Here is a 12,990-nt window from a genome sequence, read left to right as displayed (position 1 = left end):
ATATTATTAACCACTGGAACTTAAACATAAATCATTATAATACAAGGCAGAATGTAGCACCACTGTTTTGTTTTTTTTTTTAAAGGATGTCCAGGGAGTTCAAAGGAGAGGGAGATGACATTTGTAAATAACATAATTCTTCAAGGAAAAGGCAAAATTAGAAGAAGAAGAAAAAAAGTGTGTAGGATCTTGGGAGACAGAGGAGGGTAATATACATATGAAAGAAACAGCAGAGACCCTAACATACAGATAGAAATTGTGGGATCTGCGTAAGGAGCGCTGGGGGGAGGGCAGATGACAAAGGGAGGCCCACACTGCCAGGACAGGAGTCTTTCCTAAACATGGCTTACAATGGGAAGTCGGCATTGGCTTTGGGGCAGGGAGGCAAAATAAGCAAGGTTGAACATTAAGAAAACAAATCTAGTGAAGATTGTAGCAGAGAGTGACAGAGGGCGTGGGTAGGGCAATGTCTGAGTCATCGGATGCCATAGTCACCAGCTTCCAGGTGAAGGTAGGTTCTGAAGAGCACATTCCTGGGCAACCCATCCGGAGATGCTGTCATGGCTTGTGAAATAGTCCAACAGGGCCCTCTACAGGCACCTCGATTACTAGACTCAGAAGAGTTTAGATAGGGCAGGACCTTAAAATTAATCCAGTCAAAGAACCAAGGCTCAGACTTAAAGGCCCGTAGGAACCCTGTGACAGAAGCAAGGCTGGGTGTCCAAAGCACACTCCTTCTAACCAAAGCTATGGAACAAGATAGGGTCAGGGCTCTATATCTTCTAGTTTTCAAAAGAAGCTAGAATAGCTACATTTTTATAGTAAAATCTCTTGATTTCTAGTTGTGGGCTTGATTTAAAACAAACACCCAGAAAACCTAAGGAGCTATGTCTGGGCTGGATCTGCCTTATAACCTGCACATTTTCAACATACAATTTCCAACCAGGAAGGGGATGTGGAGATCATCTTTAGAGTCTCACTTCTCTTAACAGACAAGAATATCATGTCCAAAGGGCCCCAGCAAAGTGAAATAATCACACAGCTGGACAAGATCACAGGTCATTAAGATGCCCATCCATTGCACTGATTAATGTTGCTTGCGATTTTGGCCCCAAGCTGCACCACCACCATTGACTGTTTTCCTCTAAGATGTATGTGGGGCTAGGGATAAGATTGAGGGTGGTAGAGTGAAAAGGCAGTTGATGAGATTTTCCTGTAGATGTGAAAACCACTCATTCCTCATCCTAACACCAAACTGAGCCAGGTGTGTCACAGTTAGGGTAACATCAGTGCCAGAGAACCCTTGTCCACAGGCTGGGGTCAGGTATTCCCAAGTGTCCATCTCATTCCTTAAGTCCTGAGGGTAAACCAGCGTTCATTTACCATCTACATTCTCTCCCCAGACTGTACATTCAATAGTCAGCAGGCATTTGAGGCTGTTCTGGCCCCACCCTATGTGTGGTATGCATGTCTTAATAATCAGCAGATGACAGAACAGAGTTTTCATGGTTGATACATGACAAAAGTTATTACTTTATATATTTTAAAGAAAGGAACTTTTTTCATTTGCCTATGAATCACTTGGCTGTATTTCTAAGATCATCTAGAAATTAACCGCCAACACTAATATTTTCCAAAAACTATTGGGAAGCATTTTCATATAGCGTTTAGATGAGAGATTTTGGCTCAGATCTACCTGGTTCAGGTCTAGGCTCTGCACTTAAAGGCTGTATCACTTTCAAAAAGTGAATTGTCTTCTCTAAGCTTCAATGACACACAGGCATGGATTAATTTAAATAATGCTAATAATGCTTTTCACACATTGTAAGCGCTCATCAATGGTAGCCATATTATACACTTACTTCATCTTGATTTGTGAAGGGACTTAATATTGACTCAATATTTTTGTGTGATTTTAAAGATCTAGAGATGCCATTCTTTTCAGACAGGTGTGAGGCCTCATTAACATTCCTCTTAAAAATCAAAAGCACTGCGAGTTTGATACTTGCTTGACTGTTGTCTTCACCTAATTTCAATCTAAATGTTTTATGCTCCAGTAATATCTGAGACATAAAAATTACAAAGAAAGGACATCAGGTAGATGAGCCCTGACTAAACAATTAAATTCTCCTTGTTACCATATCATCACATTCCTAATCTTTATGAGATGTCTCTTTGCAAACTGTGGGTGGTGCCCACAATCTGGAACTATCATGTGCAGCGTTGGCAGAGGAGTGAACTATAAGGAAGGGACACATTTAGTCACACAGGTATTCTCAAGGGGCTTCGTCTTTATATTCTTAGGAAATTAACTGCTGAGGCTCTTCTACTCTGAGCTGTCCGTTCATTGATTGAATAATTAGCAAGAATTTGGAGCTGAATTTGGAAGAGATGATTCTGAATGTGCTACTGAATAGGGCTGTGCCAAAGGTTTGGACAGAAATGTGAACTCACCCAGATTAGCAGTGCCAGACTTTGACGAATTAAATTTCAACACTTCCAGTTCATTTTGGCAGATGCTAGTATCCTGATGTCATGCAGCCATGATGTAAGCCAGAAAGAGTGGTGTTTTGCAAGAGCGATTTTAGTAACCCCTCCCATGAGCGTGAGTTGCAGGCTATCAATATTTACATCACACCACAGAGAGTGTGTTACATTTTGTAATGCAGAGAAGTTAGATGGCTTGCTTACTCATTGTCCCCTGCTAAGAGGAATTGTCCTTATGTTCAACATCAAAAGCTTAAATTACTGGTGTTTGTCTTGTGATTTTCTTAAGACATTTTTTTTCAATTACATAAAATAAATAAAAATCTTCTTGATGTCACCAAAATGGACGTTTCCAAACTAAAGGATTAGATTTGTATCATGCTAGGAAACACTAAAAGATGAACTATGTTATAATTTCATCCATTTCAAATGTTATAAAAACATAATTATACAAAAAACTAATTTGGGGAAAGAGCATACAATAACAAGCAACTATAATTCCCTTTTCATAAGTTTACTGACTCAAGTGTGACTGAAATTATAGTGTTGCTCCCAACCCCATCATGCTACAAAATGCTAATGAATGAAGGATATTGATATCCTAGAATGTGTTCTCAAAAAATTGAAGGATAGACACAGGAAGGAGAGCAAACAGGAAGGAAATTAAAGACCTTGATAACCCCTTGACCAATTTGATTTAGCCAAAAATGCCAGAAGCATGTCTCATTATTTTCCTAAATGACCCACCCCACCTAATGACCCATAGGTTGATAGCTGAAAATGTAGTTCTGATGCAGGGGCTTCACTGGTAGGCTTGTTGTTCAGGGTCTGATCACACATAGGGAAAAAATAGAAGGTGAACAATTTTGCAGAACATCTTGTATTTATGCATTTTTCCACTTAAGTCCTGCTTACATACATAAATATTGCCAGGTGCGGCTCTAGCTCCATAGGAATGCCAGAGATTCCTTCCTGCAAATTTAACTCTAGGACTTATGGGATCACATGATCATTGTGTATGGCTGACCATAAACAGATGGCTTCTCATGAGCCATACTCTCAACTTCTGTACCATCGTCACTGGGTAGATTTTATACTGTTAATGCATATTGTTCCACAGGTGAAAAAATTTGAATCTCAGTTTTTTGTTTTGTTTTGTTTTGGTGTGCTTTTTGCTTTGGCAATCTGGGAATGTTTAGTTCTTTGTCTTAATTTCAATTATATTGTGTTTATAATTTAGAAATATTTAGAGGCTGCACATATTTATAACTTTTTAGGTTATTGTGTCTCCAGACTCCAGCATTAATTCCTCTTTCCTTTCATCAGGAGGCAGTCCTTAATTAAGTCTTATTGTTTCTTCCTGGACTCTCCCTAGCTTTTTAACACCTGTGCATTTTAGGTGTGGCTGCTGGAGTCACTGGGAGGAACCTTCACCTCCCCACTCCTTGGTATGATGTAACCTTCACATACTTTGTGAGGGCATGCAGAAAGTGCTGACGTGCAATCCATCTGCCTTAAATTCCTTCTGTAGGCAAAACAAAGCAAGTGAAATACCTTCTACTCCAAGGAAAGCAGGATGTAGCTTTGTTTAGGAGTGAATAAAAAACTGTAGCTTAATATAAGTGAAAGGCTTGTTACTAAGCTACCATTGTAAGAATATTCATGGTTGATCCTCTTTTAATCCATCTCATGATCAAAATTATTTTGCTTATCTACATCACAATAGAAAGAATGTCCAGAGTTTTAGACTGAATCTAAAGGAAAAATCATTGATATTATTTTTAAATTTTGTTTTACTTGCTTTAAAAACAGATTCTTCAATTATTATTTTACAAAACAAACACCAAAGTATACAATGAAGATGATACCCAGTGGTGTGTTTTGGGTTTAGAGTTGAGGTTGAGAATACTCCCACTTGCAGCACAGATGTGAAAAAATTTCTTTCTTCTCCCACTGTCAAATTTTAGAGCTAGAAGGGCCTTGTAGAAACAGAAACCAAAGCTCAAAGAAATTAAGGGTCCTGCCCAAGATTATTCTAATCACATAGAAGAAATATGATTAAAGAGGAAGGACCCTAATCCCCAAATAGTTATTTCTACCATTTTTCCATTTTCTCTCTCTATGTGCAAATCTGCTATCAAGTATACGGAAATGGTAAAGAAAGTTTCCACATGCTGAAAAGTTTCCATATGCTGAAAAAATTCCTGTGTCTGATTCTTCAGTTTCCCTTTCAGGGCCAATTGCAGAATTTTATTTATTAGTAGAATTTCAGTCCAAATGGATAGCCACCAGGTCATTCCACTAACAATAAAAGGAAGTGATGCACATAAGCATTAGGGGACGATTGGGTCCAACACAACGTTTTATAATCCATTCAGAAACAGAAATGTTTTGCCTACTCAGGGCTCTATATCCACATAGATTTCAGTCATCAGAAACTCTTTAGCTTATTCCATATTTCACAGAAAAAGGCTCCACAGTGTTGTCACAAGCTGGGTATGATGTATGTCTGCTTTGGACATTCCATTTCCTTGTCTCTGGCTTAGACTTCAGGCACATGTTTGGTTCACTGAAGGTGCCATAACACTGATCTCATTCTAATGGTTGATATCACATTTTTATAGACACCATGAAAGCAGCATGTTTGAGGTTAGATCCGTAGAGCAGTGGTCCAAAATACTGGTAGTAAGCACATGAAGAACCCAAGCATGGCATTGCTTTGGCTGGCTGCAAGGTTGAAAATCATTCCCATGAAAACTCACATCTGACATAGTCAGAAGCATGCAATTGAGTCTCTCTGCAGTGAGAACAATAATCATACAACAAGAGCAGCAGACCCAGAGTAGTATTATGAACTTGACTTCTGTCACTGTAAGGTTGTTCCATTGGCTCCCATGGCACCCCAATGAAGGCAAAGTTTAAAGACCAATGTTGAAATTTATTCTCCCATTTCATCGTGATCCCAACTTCCGTTATTTTCAAGTCTAGTCAGCTTGGGAAGTTTTGTTGTTTCATTTGAAAGTTTCAGATTTGGGCCCACTGATTTTTACAAAACCTCATGAAAATTTCTTAGAAAAGCCTCACAGTGGACTTCCTCTGGAACTGATGTTGTAAGGCGATTTCAGTTTTAGACACCTAAAACAGAGCATTGATTTCCATATGAATTTGCTGTTTGTATAGCGTATTGAGGATTATGTAAATACTATAGTGTAGCAGTATCCATTGGTGCCCCACTCAGATCCCCCTTACCCCACTGGTAGGTCCATCCCCAGCATCCTTCTCCAAAATATTGCCCTTGGCCAACGGCGCATTTTGCCTGAAGATTCCTGGGAGATTCTTGGCCCCTGCCCCCTACCCGGCCAGGAGCACCATCCATGCTTGGTGACACAGGGTACTAAAGCCAAGATCCCTCACCTTCTTGGGGTAGATCTGTAATGCCATCCAAGTTTGAGATCTCCTTGTGGAATCAAGCTCAGGCTAGACTTCAGCTAATGTCACATCTTTGCTTCTTCCTCTGCTCTAGCTTTCCTTACTTCATTATAGGTTTCACCTTAGGACATCCCTTGACCAATCACTTGCACAAGGATCCCCATTTTATGTTCTGCTTCTAGGGAACCTGACCTCAGGCAGCTGCCTCCTTAACATTAAAAGGCCTATATCTTTGTTTGTTTGTTTTTCCTTTCTCTTCTCTTAGGCAATTGATATAATAATATCAATTGATATAACATTTTATATTAATTCATTTACAATTGATATAGCAGATTTTATTCTAGGAGGTTATTATTAAGGTGCCATAATATGACCTCATCCTAATAGTTGATATCACATTCTTATAGACACCATGAAAGCAGCATGTTTGAGGTTAGATCCATAGAGCAGTGGTCCAAAATACTGGTAGTAAGCACATGAAAATGTGTCTTAGTTTGTACAGTCAGTCTTGGTCATTTTTAAAATGACAACTTGGCTAATAGAGCACAACAAGGGAAATGTATTTATACTTTTTTGTTTTTATCTCAAATTATTTCTTGATTTTCCCTAGTTACATGGACTTAAGGGAAAAAATTACCAGTCCACACTGGTATGCCAGAAATAAGAATTAATACATAAGTAATTGATATTTAGTGGATCAAGCTTATCTTCTTAGGCTTTCAGTAGTAGATAGTAAGTCCTAAATATACCCGCAATTGATGTCTGGGAAATAAATGGTCTATGTTTGCCACATATTTTCATTCATTTAATACTAATTTCTTGATTTCTTCATTCAACAAATATTTACTGAGTGTCTGTTGTGTGCCAGGCACAATATTTGGCACTGAACATGTAATTGTCAACAAGGCATGCTTAATCTCTATCCTTGGGGGGGCCTACTGCCCCTCTCACTTATAACTTGGATGTAGGCAGACAGAGATGTGGATGGCGGGAACTTGTTAACTGAACTATCCTATTGCAGGTGCAGGTAAATTTTTTACCACTTGTTTGAATTTATGAGAAAAAGCATCAAAACAAATATGTAGGAAATTGCCAGATTTACAGCCATATTTTCACTAAGAAAACTGTACATGTCAATGCCGGGTACATTGTAGGAGCCCAATAAATATTTGTCAAATGAATGAGTGCCCAGTGCCTTCATATTTTGTTTCATTTTGTACCTCTTTCTTATGTAGCAGTAGAAAATAGAAAGAAAACCACTTAATAATAATCCAACGCCAATTCCAATGGCAATGTATTTCTCATAAGAATCCACAGCATATGAAGTTAAGGTCAAATGCTCACACCTTTCTCCAGTATAGCCAGTAAAACACCTTCACAAAAAGAAAAGAATGTAAAATTTTAAAAGTCATGATGATAGAAATACAAAGACCAGGCCAATTTGAAATAATGAAAAATTTCAATGGGAAGTATGTCATTTAAATTAAAGAGGCAAATACCAAATGAAAGCCAATCTGTTACAGGTATTGAAGAAGCTATGTATTTTATAATAATCATTTCATAAAGTCCCCATATCAGTGCAACTTTCCTTATTGGTAGAAAAGAAAGGTGGTACAGAACATGCATTGATCCAGAAAATTATTAACTCCATCTTTCATAGGAGGATGTGGAGCAAATCAAAGATCATAAAAATAGTATTTTAGTTGCTCTAGAACTTAATGTTCCTGAAGTGTTTTTGCCATAGTTTGTTTCAGTTCATCCTACCGTCAACCCCATGAAAACTCAGAATCATCTTTGCATGTTGTTAAAATGCTGGTATGAAGTCAGTAGTTTGGAGGTAGAACATAAGCTTCTGCATGCCTAACAAGCTCCCAAAGTTACACAGATGCTGCTAATCTGGGAACCATATTTTTGAGTAATGAGGATTAGGTAGCTTAGAAAAAGACTCTATAGATATTCAAATACAAATGGGATTGGTGAGCCATATTCAGGTCATGTACCCTTTTTGCTCCATAAAACAGAGGTGTGTGGAAATATACTATGTGAAACACCACAGGAATAAATTCACCTTCTCCCGTCTCTAGTACTGGAGAGTTCTTTGCAGTTACCTGCAGATGGCTATCTTCAACTCATGATGGAATGCACAAACACCGTTGATGCAGTAATTATTGTGCTCTTCCAGGCAAGGATGTAAGAACTTCAAGGCTATAGGTCCTTCTGTGTAGTCAGGTAGGAAAAGGAGAAACAATAGGAACAGATGAAGTGGGTCACATTTTTATAGTAGGTTTGTAATATGTGTAAAGAGACCTTTAATTTTAAGACTGTTCTTTGGGTGCTTTGTTCATGGAACTATTGATTGGTTCCCTTGGCAGGTTATTCACAAAAGTTGGGTTCATATATCTAGAAATATCATTAATTCATTAGGGGGTGGAGGTAAATTGATTGTTCCATTCTTTAGAAGCTTCATAATAAGGTATAGATACGAGTTTGCCAAAAGGCGGCAGCACTGAGCCTCGTCTTAACAGGCTATCTTGAGCAAGGCTTCCCAAATGTGCGCCTGAATCCTAGGATGTATAAAAGCCCTCACAGATTTTTAATTCTCCCCTTTACACCTGAGAAGTCAGCACCTTGGAAGTTTGGGATTTATAATTGCGAGGTAATGAACTTGATTTCTCTTCTTCCAGAGGACAGTGAGATGAGAATTCCTCCTTTCTCTTATAGGGACTGCCATGAGTAGCTAATTAAAAAGGGAACATTTTCCCTAACTCATTTCAGAAGAGGCATTGTTATGACCTATACAAGAAGCCAGAAACAACTTATGGCTCAGGCTTAACCTAGTTAAGACAACACCTTCAAATATTAATTAGACATTTTACTCAGTTAAATGACATTATGAAATAATGGGAAAAGTCTTGGGGTTGGAATTTAAAAACCTGAGTTTTGATACCTAGCTCTGATACTATGCCTGTGACCACACTTGGCAGGAAGGACGTTTTTGGTCAAGTGTCCAGAAGCCTCTTTATGGGAAGCTTCCCTTTGGGAAGCTGTGTTGTGGCAAAATGTATGTATTTCAGGATGCTTACTCTTCATTCCCTGATGAACGAAAGACATATATTTATAGCATCCCTGGGGTTTATGTAGTGGGAATCACACGGATAAAACTGTGTAACTGAGTCTCTTTGGTATACTTTAATTGCTGATTCTTAAATTTTTGTCAAGCAGAGTTAGTGGGATTTTATTTTGTCATTGTTATGAATAAATACATTATGAATATCTCTCTGTCCTTAGTTATCATGTTACACACATTTGCTTTACTAAATAGATGAAGAGACTCCTACTTATTTGTTCATATCTAAAAAGCCATGTGTTTTTATATTGAAAACACTAAATCTTTAGGTACTAAAGCACCAACAAGATCCTCTGTTGTATAACTTCCTTTTGGTTGAGAATATACAGTATTACATTAAAATTCATATTCACTTTGTTGAATGTGGTATAGTGAATCTAATTTCTCATTCTAATAATTAATTGTAAAGCAGTGAGAATTTGGTTCTTGAAGTAGTTTCTTCCTTCTTTAAGACTAAAGTTCAATTAATCAAGCCTGAACCAGGATTTGCTAGCAAGTGTGAGAACCAAAAGAAGATATTTCCAAAGAAAGCGTATACCACAGAGATTCATATTTCCTGTAAGAAGAAGAATATTAGTTATAACTTTATAAAAAAAATTCCTAAGATACTGGATACATATTTTTAAGTTAAATAAAAAGCAAGGAAAAACTCAAGTTCCTCATCAAGAAAGCAAAGGAAGGGCTGGCCGAGTGCCGCTGAGCTGCCAACAGGTGGCAGGATGGCTCAACTTAAGAAAAAAAAAAAAGCAAAGGAAAACTATATAGATGATATTTCAATTGCTTTTTCCATCATTATTACCTGTAACTTGGAGAATTTTACTTGCAGTTCCCTATTAAGGAACTGCTACTGTTCCTACTGTTATGAACTTAGTCACTTAGAGAAACCATAGTTGAATTTTCTGCAGTATATCTTCTAATGAAGATATTTCTCTTTGCTCAAAGGCTCAGAAGACATGAAGTTGTAAAAATTATTCTAAAACCCACACTGATTTTGTTTTGCAAATTGATAGATATTCAAAAACTCAAATGGGCAAAAATGTTTTAAGTAAATTTTTTTCAATTTAAAATTGTTGGTAAAATGAAGAATACTTAAATATTACTATCTTTCATATTCAGAAGCAAAATATTTGATTTGGTCTTTTATTTGCTGGCTCTGAAAGCAAGATATGGTGTTTCCTCTGTCCAATGTCACATCACTGATCTCCACAGTAGAGGGCAGTATGTGATTTGTGTCAGAGTCATAACCACGCAGCACTCAGGTCTTGGCAGGGAACAAGTTTTCCAAGTTCACCTCTAAGAGTTCAAACAGGTTTGGAAAAATGCTGATGCTCTACTGCAACCAGACGCTATTCTAATAGCAATAATAAAATAGGAAAGAAAACCTATCATCACCATCAACAACAAAAATTAGGTAGAAGTGGTTAGGAAATACAGCCTATGCTACAACAACAAAAGCCCCCTAAAACAAACAAGAAAAACGATGTTTCCAAGGATGAGGGGATGTGAATTACAGTTTCATCTTGTAGCCATAATTTATTTGGCTGCAAAGCTCATAGTCACAGATCAAAATATATTGCCAAAATGGTGACAGACTGTCTCTGGACACACGTAGGTTATTGGGAACCATGCAGGAATCAAGCAGAAATTGTGTCATGTTTCACATTCAGGACAGTAACTAAAGATACCTTTTCTTTCTCTCATTTGCTTCACTTCCTCTTTTTTAAAAGGCAATTATTTGCTGACACATCTATCTGTCACTTCCATTTAACAGCATCATGCTAAGGGTTGGTTATCTAATAATAAAATACATATTTTACAGTTTTCCAGTGTTATTTTTGTCACATTCCAAACTTCTCTAAAAGGTTAAAAAGAAGTCACTTGAAACAAAAAAGTGCCAAGAAAATACCTTCTATTTTGTTAACTGTCCAGTTACTTTGCTGAGTTATTGTGGGTGTTACATTCACGGTCACCTCTTCAGTCAATGCCGCCATTGCTGTACGAATGAGGGAAAAAAGCATCTTTAGCAGATGAGCCTCCTTCTATGTACAAGCAACAGATTGAAAGTTATCCTATTTATTCCCACTTAGGTTCTAGTTTTAATTCATTTACATTTGAGATCCATAACCTACCTGACTAGGGCAATTTCCTGACAGTTAGTTTCCAATCCATACCAAGTCCACTGACTATATTATAATTATAGAAAATAGAAACATAGTAATATTTAAGAGAAAGTGAATATACTTATATACTGATTCAATCACAAGGACACTATTGAATAGTAGTTAAAATGTAATTACCACTCTTCAGTTTTATAAAGCAAATATTTAAAAGTCTCAAAAAAAGTACACCTGAAACCTATGTATCTTTACTAACAATTGTCACCCCAATAAACAATTTAAAAAAAAATAGGTGTCAAAATATGTTAGGAGAAGAACATACATTACATAAGAAACTAAATTAATTCAGATTCCTTGCTCTAATAGTTGTCATGAAGAACAACTGCTAAAAGCCAACTTCTTACTAATTCAGAGAAAACAAATCCTATTCACATTTTACACTGATACAAAATTAACAAAACAAAAAGAAATTACCTACCATTGAATAAGATATAGACTGATATTGAAACGACACCGAAAGCCATCTCCTGCACTTGTTAACAGTACCTTGCTCTTATCCTCCTAGACTGACGGGTGGAAGGTGTTTATGGAGCCCTCTGAGCCTTTCTTGCATTTATATTTCATGAAGCGTCATCTGGCAGTTCTTACCAATCAAAAAAATATGTACTTCTGGCAGCAACCTAAAGCCTTGAGGCACTCACACTCTCGGTTAGGATACCTGTATTATCTCGCTGTGTGATCAGGTTTCTTTTAAAACACTGATTTCCTGTAACCTGTGGGCATAATCGGGAAGGTAAAAGTACTTAAAACAACAAAAAACAACCTGAATTCAGCAAAGGTCCCATTGGTATAAACAGGATTGTACTAGCTCCAAAGTGGCTAGCAACCTAGATTGGATTCCAACAAAGCGAGTTTTGATATTTGCAAACTAGAAAACAGCATAACCTGTTCATAAAAGAATCTCTCTGGACCTGCCGTCAGTTAGTTACACTGCCTTTCAGTATAGCCTGGATTTCACTGAAAATGAAGAGATTTTGTAATTTAGTGGCAGGGGAGAACAATTACATTTGTGTAAAAACAGGTTTAATATTCCATTTTAGTTTTTTGCTATCTAGTTTTATTATTACAAGTTCTGTAAAAATAATTATTTTTAATAGTATAACATTTACCATTATGTCATTTTGGCACTTAAAAGTTTTCTGAGTCAATGGAATGGGCTACCAAAGTTCTAGAAACTACAATGCTTAAATTTGTGCCCTAATGAGTAGGTTAGAGAGGACAAGCAAAGAAGCAAAATATGATGATGATGATGATGATGATGATGATGATGATGATGATGATGATAAAAGTTCTCTTTAAGATATAATTGAAATATTGAGTTTTGCTACATCTAATGAATACAAAGTTTTAAATTTAACACAACATTCAAATTTTTCTCACTGTTAATCTAGTTATGATTATTAAAGTATCATTTTAAAGGTCAAAACATGTGACTATAAGGAGCTTCCTATAAATTTTCACTTGCCCTAAATTATGATGAATAATTTATAAATATGTTTTGTGGAGGTGTTGTGCCTTTTCCTCAGGAATTTCAATTGCTCATATTTTCTGTATCTTGAAAAGCTGTTTAAGTTAAGATACGTTATCATTTGCATCATGTCCACCCAGCAAATTCAATTTACCAGAAAGGATTCCTATTACTATTCAAATATAAATTTGGCTTTAGAAATCACACAAGAGTGAGCTTGTTGAACTCATTATAATTTGGGCAATCATCACAGATGTCACCATTTTAAAGTTAAAAGAATATATAGTACTTGGCTCACTTTA

The 12,990-nt window shown here is 36.8% G+C and overlaps 1 protein-coding gene across 1 annotated transcript; it reads right to left on the bottom strand.

Annotated features, from left to right (window-relative positions):
- Positions 1-5,567: 5,567 nt before the first annotated feature.
- On the bottom strand, positions 5,568-11,684 carry EPGN (epithelial mitogen). The gene is made up of 5 exons (XM_019624579.1): positions 11,639-11,684; positions 10,950-11,036; positions 8,025-8,133; positions 7,137-7,289; positions 5,568-5,622 (listed from the first exon to the last, which is right to left on the bottom strand). Exons 1-5 carry the CDS (start codon positions 11,682-11,684, stop codon positions 5,568-5,570), a joined length of 450 nt encoding a protein of 149 aa, XP_019480124.1.
- Between the last annotated feature and the right edge of the window lie 1,306 nt (positions 11,685-12,990).

The sequence above is a fragment of the Hipposideros armiger genome, unplaced genomic scaffold (assembly GCF_001890085.2).
Source record: "Hipposideros armiger isolate ML-2016 unplaced genomic scaffold, ASM189008v1 scaffold_594, whole genome shotgun sequence".
Classification (NCBI taxonomy): domain Eukaryota; kingdom Metazoa; phylum Chordata; class Mammalia; order Chiroptera; family Hipposideridae; genus Hipposideros; species Hipposideros armiger.
Note: the sequence above shows the minus strand (reverse complement) of the source record. Positions and strands in the feature narration are given on the sequence as shown.

Bases quoted from the DNA above. Each gene is read 5' to 3' on its own strand.
- EPGN (XM_019624579.1), bottom strand. From the start codon at position 11,684: ATGGCTTTCGGTGTCGTTTCAATATCAGTCTATATCTTATTCAATG. The intron at 11,037-11,638 runs GTAGGTAATTTC...TCATTCGTACAG, and splicing joins AGTCTATATCTTATTCAATG to CAATGGCGGCATTGACTGAA. The intron at 5,623-7,136 runs GTACAAAATGAA...GCTCTGTTTTAG, and splicing joins TACTGCTACATAAGAAAGAG to GTGTCTAAAACTGAAATCGC.